The sequence below is a fragment of the Lithobates pipiens genome, unplaced genomic scaffold (assembly GCF_037356315.1).
Source record: "Lithobates pipiens isolate NorthernLeopardFrog02 unplaced genomic scaffold, aLitPip1_a1.2 Scaffold_8, whole genome shotgun sequence".
In the NCBI taxonomy this organism is placed as follows: domain Eukaryota; kingdom Metazoa; phylum Chordata; class Amphibia; order Anura; family Ranidae; genus Lithobates; species Lithobates pipiens.
In genome coordinates this window covers 280302908-280315785 of record NW_027507903.1, presented here as the reverse complement: position 1 = coordinate 280315785, position 12878 = coordinate 280302908, and the positions used below count along the sequence as shown (strand labels likewise).

Below are 12878 nucleotides of genomic sequence, written 5' to 3'. Positions count from 1 at the left end.
AAAAACATTGAACTAAAGGCTGTAATGTAACAAAATAGGTAGTATTTTTGCAAGGCACTGTAGCTGCAAACCTGAACCTCATCCCCACTGTTCAATGATTTAGAAAGCACCGTAGCCAAAGGCTAGAATGATGTCATCAGTGGAAGCCTACATATTCCTCTGCACCGGTTTCCATTATTGCAATGATCAGCACATGCCAGCAGAGGTCATTGTTTACCAGTATACAACATCAAGCAGAGGATAAAAGCAGATCATGAACTATACAGGCAATGACAGCTCTTTTTAACTTGTATCAAGGGACCGAATCCCATTCCCTGATACATGTAACAAAGCTAAACAATAAAAGCAATCCTCAAAGGGAAATTTGTTGCCTTATATATCCCATGTTGCATCTACAAATACACTAATAACATACATTTTCAATTCAGGCCACTTGCACATTTTCTTCTATTCCTAGAATACAATGATAAACCAGGTGACATACTGCTAGGTACAAAGGTTTGATTGGTGACTGCAGAAGGATGAACAAGAACAGCCATTGTCATTTTTTTTCTGGTTATGATATCTAAGGTCAACAAACAGGTGATGATAATAGGTGACAGGCAACAGACCTTGTCCTCACTCTGGGACTGTGCACATGATGCTTTCTAAGCTACACAATGGGTAATTCGGTGAAGAAAGGGAAGGTTGTCTTAGCGGATCAGAATAAAGTTAAGAGCCTGAGTCTCTACAAAGCAGGTAAGCTGGCATTTTGTTTGTCTTAATATGTTTACTTACATATTACTTCTATTTAGTGTATTACATATTTAAGTATTTATTTAACTTTTTTTTATAATGTGGCTTTTTTTATTTTTTATTTTATTTTTGAGGATTAAAACATATTATGATTACATTTTCATATAACTGTTTGTTTTTTACTTGACACATTGTGCAGCCTTCTTTGTGCTTAATATAGTTGCATGTTTGTTAATACTGCATACATTATACTGAAGCAGTATTTAGCAGACTATTTGAGTAGGGCAAAGAGAAGTAATAGCAGCAACGGGTCAGAAATAAACTTTCTTTAGTTTTCCAAGTTTTTGAAAATGTATTGGATTGGTTGCAATGAGTTATTGCAACATAACTAATCTTTGTAGCATGTAGTTAGGAAAGTATAGGTGTCCTGTGAATTGTTAATGCTGTAGTATCAGAACTAGAAACATCTTGCTTATACCATCTCTTCTATCATTAATGTATCTGAGCAGAAAAGATGACAAACAGGTGTATCTATTAAAGTTAAAAAAGGTTTCAGTTGGCTAAAGCAACCAGTAAGAATCATTAGCTCATTTTAATTTCTTCATTTCATAGAAGCTAATTGGTTGCTGTGAGCACACAATAAAGGTTCTTGTTAATACAATTTTCATCAACAAGTCTCAGAGATATTGTTGCATACCTTATTTGGAGCTGTATCATTTGTTCGGTAGATTTCCTATATGATTATGATCATATACATTTATTTTAAAAACTAGAATAAGTGAGATTCTCTATATGCTCCTGCAGAGGAATAATAGATACCCTTTGTTTCAAAAAAAGGAAATAGGCCCTTTTTCTTCTTCTTTATGCTCTAAAACGGTGATCTTTGTACAGTATCTCACAAAAATGAGTACACCACTCAAATGTCTCTATCATCCACCAACCCCATGGAGGAGTGGAAGAGGCAACCTGTGAAGCTCTGGTGAACTCCATGCTCAAAAAGATTAATGCAGTGCTGTAAAATAATGGTGGCCACACAAAATATTGACACTTTGGGCCCAAATTGGACATTTTCACTTAGGGGTGTACTCACTCTTGTTGCCAGCGGTTTAGACATTAATGGCTGTGTGTTGAGTTATTTTGAGAGGACAGCAAATTTACACTGTTATACAAGCTGTACACTCACTACTGTACATTGTAGCAAAGTGTAATTTCTTCAGTGTTGTCACATGAATAGATATAATAAAATATTTACAAAATGTGAGGGGTGTACTCACTTTTGTGAGATACTGTATGTTGAATTAAATAATTTAGTATCAGACTGGGGTACCTGAGGCCCACTGCAGAAATATACAATAATGGCCCACCCTTAGTAAAAACAGTAGGATAAAAATGATAAGAGGTAAATTAAAAGCTTACACTAGTGATGGTATGTAGCATAATTGGAATTGCAGTGTTTAAAGTGTTTGTTACCCCAACATTTCATATTCCTGATATGTGCCTACTGTACATGTGCTTTTATGAGAAAGTCTCCTGATTTCTTTGTATTTCTTCCTTTGTGTGAAATCCCTGATGTTTCTGCCAGTCTCTGCTTTCCTATTAAAAACTGACCACACTAAGCAGTAGAGCACACTGTGGTCAGTTCTCTAGCTGTGCTGGAAACTCAGTGTGCTCTCCTCCAATGATCGGGACTTGTCCTGACACACCTCCATTGCACAGTCTTTCACTGGGAAGCTCAGTGTACTCTTGCTTCTCTTCCATCTTAGCACCTATGCAGCTGAAAACAGAAGGAAGAGATGGAATGTGATCACTTATAAAAAAAAATGAATTAAAAAAATATTATAAACTGAATGGGTTGTTTTACAAGGTGATTGTTTACAATTACTTTAACCCCAGCATGAAATCGTAGGTGTGCATGCCTCATAAAGTCTTGATAGGCAGGCCAGCAGGCAACTAAAGGAGTGCACAAAACCGACTGTTACTAATTAAGAGGTAATAGCTTAACATTGTCACCCTACAGCGGGAAGTGCTATTACTGGCAGGAGCTCCAGGTAAGAATCTTAGCAATGGATTAAAAAAAAAAAAGATTTGCTGAAAGTACAACTAAAAGGTCCCGTAAATTATTCTAAATTCCTACATTCAGTTACTAGCCGATGCACAAGCCTCATAATATAAAAAAAAAAACGTCCTTTTCCTTCCCTGACTGCGTCAAATCCTCCTTCATTTATTTCTCAACTGCTCCCCCTCCCAGACACTGCAGCTCACAGTGGGAGGGTTACAGCAACAGAGGCAGTGCTATCAGAAAGAAGTGGGCAGGGCTTGGTGTGGCCAGGTACTGATTGATGAACTATAGGCTGGTGATTCAGCAGTGACAATGCTGATAACCGTATGCCTCCTGCAATTTTTTTTTACCCCACTTTCGTGCAAGCAGGCACAGCCTACATGAGAATGGCATCTCTTCTCTTAATTCAGGAGCGGTGCAGCATTGTTTGTCATACCATCACAAACAGGCACAGCCTACATGAGAATGGCATCTCTTCTCTTAATTCAGGAGCAGTACAGCATTGTTTGTCACACCATCACAGGGAGCTGGATTAGGTAGATTTCACTGACAGGTATCTGTGGGACTTTGTCGGGGGGGGGGGGGGGGCTAAATGAAAACTGTAAGTGCAGATATACTCATAACTATTGTATTTTGTTAATATATTTATTAATTATAGGTATTTATATAGCACCATCAATTTACGTAGCTCTTAACATATATATCGAATTTACACCAGTCCCTGCCCTCAAGGAGCTTACAATCTAAGGTCCCTATTCATAAATATACTGGGGCCAATTTAGACAGGATTCAATTAGCCTACCAGCATGTCTTTGGAATGTGGGAGGAAACCGGAGTACCCGGGGGAAACCCATACAGGCGCAGGGAGAACATGCAAACTCCAGGCAGGTAGTGTCGTGGTTGGGATTTGAACCCTAGTGCTGCTAGGCGGAAGTGCCAACAACTTGCTGCCACCGTGCTGCCCACCACTTAGCCACTGTGCTGCAATATATATCTACTTTTTTTAATCCACTTGAGATCCGTGCTATAGCCGAATGACGGCTACAGCGCGGACCTGCTTTGCCGGGACGACGTCTATTGACATCGTCCCATGCACGAGCGGCCTGCGTGCCCCCTGAGACTCGCCTGATCACAGATCGGAGCAAGGAGTCAATCCCGACCCCTTACCACGTGATCAGCTGTCAGCCAATGACAGCTGATCATGTGACACAACAGAGCCGGTAATCGGCTATTTTTCGATCACGGCCAGCTTATCAGTGCCCACCTGGCCCCTGCCAGTGCCACCCAAATAATAAAAAAGTGCCCCACATTAGTGCCACCCATCAGTGCCCACAGTGCCACCCATCAGTGCCCACAGTGCCACCCATCAGTACCCACAGTGCCACCTATCAGTGCCCACAATCTGCCTCAACAACAGTGCTGCACCCCAGTGCCACATATCCGTGCCCATCAGTGTCATCTACCAGTGCCCATCAGTGACCATCAGTGCCGCCATCAGTGCCACCTATCAGAGTCACCTATCAGTGCCACCTATCAGTGCCCATCAGTCCCATCTATCAGTGGTACCTATCAGTGCCCCTTAGTGCCACCCATTCGTGCCACCCATCCATGCCACCCATCAGTGCCACCCATCAGTGCCATCTTATCTGTGCCCATCTTTGTCCATCAGTGCCGCCTTATCTGTGCCCATCAGTACTGCCTTATCTGTGCCTATCGGTGCCACCTTATCTGTGCCTATTAGTGCCGCCTTAACTGTGCCTATCAGTGCCCACCAGTGCAGCCTATCAGTGCCCACCAGTGCCGCCTCATCAGTGCATTTCAATGAAGGAGAAAAATTACCTGTTTGCAAAATTGTATAACAAACTATTAAACATGATTTTTTTTTTTTGCATTTTTTTTGTTTGTTTAGCAAAAAATAAAACTCCCAGCTGTAATTAAATACCACCAAAAGAAAGCTCTATTTGTGGGAAAAAAATGATAAAAATGTCATTTGAGTACAGTGTTATATGGCCGCGCAATTGTCATTCAAAGTGCGTCAGCGCTGAAAGCTGAAAGTTGGTCTGGGCAGGAGGGGGGTTTAAGTGCCCAGTAAGCAAGTGGTTAATAGTACTACATAGAGCACATCAATGGAAATATTTTAATTATAATAATTAACGATATAATAACCTGTCTTACTTGTTTATGAATTGCAAATTGCATTGCAAGAAAGTCCCTATTATTTTCCATTTAATTATGCTTCTCTGGGATGAAGATATGTTTGAGTGAGAATATAGAATTCCTTGTGAATACTTCATTTTTTTCAACCCTAAATCTGTTTTTCACGTTGTTCGACATAATGGCTCACTGTACATTCCTTTCAAATGAAAGCAGAACGATGGCCTACCAATTAACCACTTGCCTACTGGGCACTTATATCTCCTTCCTGACCAGGCCAATTTTCAGCTTTCAGCGCTGTTGCACTTCGAATGACAATTGCGTGGTCATGCAACATTATACCCAAACACAAATTTTTATCATTTTTTTCACACAAATTGAGCTTTTTTTGGTGGTATTTAATCACCACTGTGTTTTTTATTTTTGCTAAAGAAACAAAAAAACACAGAAAATTCAGAATTTTTTTTCATAGTTTGTTATAAAATTTTGCGAGCAGGTAATTTTTCTCCTTCACTGATGTGTGCTGATGAAACTACACTGATGGGCACTGATAGGCTGCACTGATGGGCACTGATGAGGTGGCAATGATGGGCACTGATGAGGCTGCACTGATGGGCACTGATGAGGTGGCACTGGTGGGCACTTATAAGCAGGCACTGATAGGGGGCACTGAAGGGAACTGAGAGGTGGCACTGATAGGTGGCACTGATAAGCACTGATAGGCACTGGTAGGCAGCACTGGTAGGTGACACTGATGATGAGCCACTGATGGGCACTGATTGGCACCACTGAAAGGTGGCACTGGTGGGCACTGATAGATGGCATTTGTGGGCACTGATAGGTTGCACAGATCAGTACTGATGTCCCTGTAACAGAAGCTGGTTACCAGCTTTATTCTTTTCTCCTCACGCTGATTGCGAGAATCAGATAACCGACTTCTGTTTCAGAACGAAACTCTGGATAGCCGCACTCCAGATTGTGTAAAAATTAGATGCCTTTATTTCTTCAAAATGCAAGTGCAAAACTCCGTTGCACAAAACATCACAGCAAAAAGGGAACAAAAAAGGATTTTTGAATAAAATTGCTAACGCGTTTCACGCTACAAACAGCGCTTACTCATAGCTCATGACTTGGAGCTGTGAAATCTCTGTTTGTTTTGTCTACTTCCTGATCAGCAGTCATTGGCTGACAGCTAATCATGTGGTAAAGAGCCCGCTGTGATTGGCTCTTTACCCTGTTCTGTGATCAGCCTAGACCTTTGGAGTGCATGCAATTTTGTTTTGCTTTTTTTTTTCTGTTTACCTATTTATTAATTGGTTTTCTTTGGCCCTGCCTAGGTCTAGAATGGCGTATCTGTGCTCCTGCAGCCTCCTGGGATACTTAGATCACATCTCCCAGGAGTCTGCAGGATCAAACACACAGATTAGCTGAGGGGTAGGCCGGAGGATGAGCCCAGTGTGTCATCAGCACCTGGGTGCTTGAATTCAGCAGGCAGCTGAGGAGGATCAAGATTTTCTGTGTGGGTATGGGTTTTGAGTAGAATGCAGCACTACAAGGGTTTGTGGCAGAATTCAGTATAGAAAACTCAGATCAGACCTCGAATATGGGATGTGAACTTTCGAATATGGGATGTGAAAAAAGATTGTTTTTTTCCATTAAATGTGTCAAACAGTTTTCCAGAGTACATTATATGCCCTGCATTGACATTTAAAGGAGAAGTACAGCCAAAGCTCATTTGGCTGTACATCTGTGGATCAGAGAAGTGCTGTCTGTTCTGTACTCCTGTGACCCCTTTTTAAGCCTGGAATCACAGAGCTGGTTGTGGCTGGGTGAAGATCATAACCATATGGTCGGGATCCACCTAAGAGCCTGGATCAGCACCTGGCTCAGTCTTCCAGCAAGTCGCTGAGAGCCTGAGTCAGCCGCTCCCACCCCCTCCACAGGCCAGCACTCTAGTGAGCACATGGGGGCAGAGCACTAGCTCTCTGCTCAGAGTGGCAGGGAGAACTGAGCGATCAGCAGTGTTTGATAGCTCAGCTCTCACATTTAGAGGCGGCGGGGGACAACCTGCAGGTTCTGGATCAATGCCGTATCCACCTAGGTAAGTATGATTTTTAAAACAACCTCAAACCAATACTTCTATTTTAATGTATGAATTGCTGCAAAGTTACTACATCGATTTTAATGGTACGCCATGGTGAATCTCTATGAAAAAAAATGTTAATTATAATCTACAACAATGAAATAACCTGTTTAATTTGTTAGTGATGTGATTATTGAGTCAAAGTCCAAAGTCCTGATATATATATATATATATATATATATATATATATATATATTATTTACAGAACCCTAATTGTGCTGTTTATATAAATCTTTTTCTCCCCGATATTCAACAATTTGTTGTATTTTAATACTAGCATTATAGATGTACAGGACAAATATTTTTATTTGCCCACCAACACTGAGGCACTGATTTTATTATCTATATAATTTTTTCCTATTTATCTGTTTTTTTCATATTATGTACTAGACAACCTTTTTATATCTTTATTCTTTTTAAAATGATTTGCACCATTGGATCTACCAACCTGCTGTATTGCCCTTTACTACCCTAGATCTCCTTACACACGACCGGACTTTCCGGCAGACTAGATCCGACGGGATCAGTCCATCGGACAATCCGATCGTGTGTGGGCTAGTCTAATCATTTTTCAGGAAAAATAATCCGCCGGACCTCGAGTCCGGTCGAAAAATCTGTTCATCTGTATGCTAGTCCGACAGACCAAATATGACGCAAGGATGGCTATTGGCTACTGGCTATTGAAATTCCTTGTTTAGTCCCGTCTTATGCTATCACGTTCAAACCAAACAGAATTTCGAATGGACTTCGTCCGTTCGTGTGTGCCCAAGTCTGTTAGTTTGGAAAGTCCGTCGGACCTCCGCTAAAAGTCTGCCGGGAAGACCGTCGGACCTAGTCCGTTGAATAGTCCAGTCGTGTGTACGCGGCATAACAATTACTTATCACTATCATTGTTTTACGAAGCACTTGCATTTTGATCAGCATTGTATTAACAAACTAGGAATGAAATTACAAACTTCAGACAGGTCTGGAATATGATACAAAGAGAGCCTTCACTTCTGACCAAATGGGCCTAAATCCCATCATGCCTCTGCCTCTAGAAGTCATGCCTGTGATCGTTAGGGTCTTGCAATGTCTCATGGGACTTGTAGTTTCAAAACAGCTGGAGAGCCAAGGTTCCCTACTCCTGGGCTACAGTCTAAGAGGTCAGAGAATATTAATATAGTAGATAAGCTACTCCTGCAGTCAGTGCAGACACAAGAGGCAGGCCTACTCTCAGATCATGTGCCTGCTGGAAAGTGATGGAAACTTCCTTTGATTCCCTGCACCTCCATGTTATATAACAGATCAAATGGCACACAGTTAACGAGATCCAGGACATTAGCGACTGATCTTTTGAGCCTGCTTCTTTTGTTGATGATGACGGAAAAGCAAATGGTAGGAGAGGGGGGAGTGATATATGTGTGCTTACACAGTAAGACACAGGCTACACACTGGAGAATACTCTGGTCTTCCTTTGGGGAAATTTTCCTCTGAACACAAACTGTCTTGCACAGATTGCTAGGATACAAGTGTAGCACTGACCCCCGAAGGAGCTGCTGGTTTTATTGGGCTTACCTTCTTAACCTCTTCTCCGTCTAGGGGTTCCTGTGGAAGATGGCCCAAAGAAATGTGGAAACTGACACTGAATCTTCTTTTGGGTTACCTTCTTAACCTTTTCTCCGTCTAGGGGTTCCCATGGAAGATGGCCCATAGAAATGTGGAAACTGACACTGAATCTTCTTTTGGGTTATTTATTTGAACCAGAAAGAGAGTCTTTAGACAAGGGTAGAGGGTTAGGATTAAGCTCAGTTACTTTAGACTGCAAAAATAGAAAGTCTATTGTAGGAAAAATCCAGAGAATATCGACTGTTTCACAGCTGGATTTTACAACCCCCGGATAGACCTCCTCTCACTAGGCCTAGCAGCTGGTAGGGTGTTAAGCAAAGTCTATGCCACAGACTTGAGTGTAGAATATTGGAGAAAAATCTCTGCCACAGACTTGAGTGTAGGATATTTGAGAAAAGTCTCTGCCACAGACTTGAGTGTAGAATATTTGAGAAAAGTCTTTGCCACAGACTTGAGCATTACTGAGGGACATAGACAAATTTAAAGAGCTATCATACGGTACCAGTATCTCTCAGCCGATCTGGCGATACCATATGAGTGTAGATCCATGTAGTGTCCTTCAACTAAGCCTCCAGGCTTCTTTAGAGAAGCCAGCCTTGCGCACGGCCTTCTCCTGAAGAGTCCTCCCCTGGGGTTTCTCCAGTTGCTGGACCTCTGCCTTGGATGAGACGGCACCGGGCCACCTTTGGATCAATGAAAAATAGAAAAAAAGCAGCACCTGTCTATGAGGGCTTTTGAAGCAATACACACTGAGGAGCAAGAGTGGGGGACTGTTTTGGACTGAGAAGGTTAAGCAGCTGGTGACCTGGCCTTTGGGACCCCTGGAGCAGTCGGGAACACTGAATGGGACACAGTTTTTGCTGGTGAGCTCAAGTGAAATTTTCCCAGCGGATGACAAACGAACCCCCCAGAGAATCATCAAACAGCGACACAGGGGCTTACACTGTGGAGGCGATCCTACCCCTGCAGGGGCAGGGTATCTGGTGAGGGCAATATCAGTATTTGGCACACGCACAGGGAAGATCTTTATTAGTGGTCACACATCTTCTGCACAAGCTACTTTCACATTCTTTGGGACTTTTTGAACTCCTATTAGCGTTTTTTTGCATTTATATAATCGCATGTTTACTGGTGGTTCATTGGATGGCTTCACTCTTTTGCATTATATGTATTTTTTGTTACATGCACTTATGCATAAGATTTTTGTAGTGTGATTTTAAAGGGTATTCATTTATATACATTTATATAGATAATATTACACAATTTTTTTTTCTTCTTTTCTCATATGTGGTAATATCACACCCATATTCAACCCCAATTTAGGGGACTTGTCACTATTGAGATTTTTCTTTTTGTATTGCGTATTTTCACCTTTTATATTTATTTTTATTTTCCACTTTATTTTTTGACACAAGCAGAATATAGTTGAATTACAAGGAGCACAATATCATTTATTATTTACTATTGTTTATGTCTTAAAGGTATAGCGCCAAGTCTACTTTTTATTTCTTCACCCTTGGATCAATAGGCCCCGAAATCCATTCAGGTCTGTCCCTGCAGTTGCGCTGCCTCGGGTTACCCAGCCCTGAGACTTTAACTGCATGGTTCCGCACCCCAGGCCAGGAGGGCCATGGGGGCTGGTCAGGAGGACCAGAACCAAACAGACAGAAAATATTCTCTCCAACAGAGCAGAACAGACCCCGGTCACGTGATGTCAGCACCTAAAATACCACCTCCCAGAATGCAGCAGGAGAACACTCCCACTGGGCTGGTTTTACGAAAGAACAGTGGCATTCAATACACCCAGGTAGACTGCGTTCTCAACCTTGCTGGCGGGGACAGTGACACCTGTGGTCAAGGAGAACCCAGTGCAACCCAGCTAGACTGGTACTGAAACCCAACTGTGGTTTCAGGAAAGTTAACTTTGAAAAAATCATAGCACCTGCTCGTCAGGAGCAAGCGCTACACAATAACTTATAGTAATTTGATAAGTGACAAGGATATAGCCTGTTTGGGCAGTAAAGGGTCCCAGAATGATCAGAACAGGCATTCCCAACAGAGGAGACTGGACAGACAGGTGTTGCCTGCTGGTGGTAGGATGTTTCCAATCAGTCAAGGTTCCTGTCTGTTGCAAAAGTAGCATGTGTGAGGACACATAAAGAACACGTGCCTAGACCTATCTGGTCCAACAGACAGGCACTGAAATCAGCGAGAGCTGTAGACTGTTGACAGACAGAGGAAATTTGTGTTTGAGCTGAAGAACCACTAGCCTGATGTCCCAGTTTGGTGAATTAGAGAACCAGTCCACCAGAAAGTCTTGTAGACGGTTGCAGTCTATTTTCTCCACTGCAGGTGGCGCTCTTCTGCAGCAGCACTGTTGTTGGAGAGGAAGTCAAGAGGAGCTGTGATATGGGGGGCTTTGATGTGAAGGAGGGATAATGTTATGGGGGGTGCTGTGATTGCAAAGGGGGTTATGATGCGAGAAGGGGGAGCTGTGATGTGGAGGGTTGTGATTGCAAGGGGGATTGTGATGTTAGGGGGGGCTTTGTTGTGAGGAGGGTAGCTCTGATGTCAAAGGGGGGTCTGTCATGTTAATGGGAGCTGTGATATAAGTGGGGGCTGTGATATTAAAGGGGGGGCAGCGCTATGATGTGAAGGATCTGAGTCATAGAACAGAAATTAGAGTCGGACCTCTGAAGAAAGAAAATGTTACAGACCGGACCTATGTGAATTTTAATTCAGTATCCCTGCTCTATGGTTTCCTGTGTCACTGGAGAAGCTATCCTATTGGATGCTGCCACTCCATATGACTCAATCAGCCATTTTGGGTCAGGCAGAGCCTATTTAAGGCCCTGGCTCCCATAGGTACCCCATCTGTTGAGGACAGTTCTAGTGGTAGGGAAAGGTTCTTGACAAGGAGGGAAAGCAAAGAGCCGTCTTGATTGGTCACAAGACGGCCAGGCCACATTTTGCCCTTCTCTTCAGATGCAGTCAGCCCAGCTGGAATCTGCTCTGTTCACTTTGCTGGAAACAGTGAGTGCACCTGGCTGGGCAGTCTTTCCACAAGGTTTGTTGTGAACTGTTGCTGCATTACTTGAATACAAGTTTTATATTGCACCTGACTGTGTATTATTGCTGGTACACCATGCTGCACCCTTCCTACACTCTGGGACTAATGAAGCTATGTCTTGTTGAGGAAATAGAGCAGTGCAACAAAATAGCCAGAAGGCTATTACAAGAAGTTGCACTTGGTTTTGTAAGCTGACATAAAAAATAACTTTTGTTATCAAACATCTGCTTGCATGAGCAGGTTATATAGTTGCTATGAATTTACTTCCTGTTATAATTTACTTCCTGTTACAGACCAAAGCTAGACTTGCATATGTCTTCCTAGACATGATATGTCACCCTACACGAGCCATTACTGGGCAGTACATTTTATGGGTAAGCCAGTAAATGGTCAGTTGCGTATAATGGACTTTGCAAAAACATCTGGTAGTTTTGGGTAGTAATGTGGCAAAGCCAGGCTGTTATTATGGGCAAAATAAGCACATCATGGTACCTTAACCACTTCCTGCTGGGAGGGCGTACCTGGACACCCTGTTTAAGTAGTTATATCGGGCTGATGCCTGCATATACAGGCATCAACCCAGTATCGTTCTCTTCAGCCGGCTATTCCCTACACCGTAAGAACAATCATAGCGGCAGTTCAGCCACTGTCAGGGCTGGGCTCAGCCCTTATTTCTCTGAGCTGGCTGCTCAGCTGTCAGCTAATTGCCAGCTCCTATCTCTCCACAGTTAGCCCCGTACACACGGTCGGACATTCCGATCACCAAATCCGTCGGATAATTTCCAACGGATTTTGTCCGAAACTGGTGTTGTCTACACACAGTCGGAGAAAGTTATCGGAATTTCTGGTCATCAAGAACGCGGTGACGTAAGCCGCGTACAACGGGACTCTAAAAGGAAAGTTCAGCACCATGTGTGCCACCCTTTGGGCTCCTTCTGCTGATCTCGTGTTTATCACATGGTCACCCTTTCTTGGGCTGAGTCATCAGTCGAGATACAGGCTGTAATCGACTCTGGGGCTGCAGGCCTGTTCATTAATGCTGCCTTTGTATCGAAGCACTCGATTCCTCTGCAGCTGCGTGACACTCCACTTGCCACTGAGGTTCTTGA

The 12878-nt window shown here is 42.8% G+C and overlaps 1 protein-coding gene across 1 annotated transcript in view; it reads left to right on the top strand.

Annotated features, from left to right (window-relative positions):
* Positions 1-525: 525 nt before the first annotated feature.
* Positions 526-12878, top strand: part of TXNRD1 (thioredoxin reductase 1) — a 154387-nt gene continuing 142034 nt past the window's right edge. Inside the window, exon 1 of the mRNA XM_077472116.1 lies at positions 526-738. Coding sequence (XP_077328242.1) covers positions 660-738 — 79 coding nt within the window. The 5' untranslated portion in view covers positions 526-659. The remainder of the gene's footprint in view (positions 739-12878) is intronic.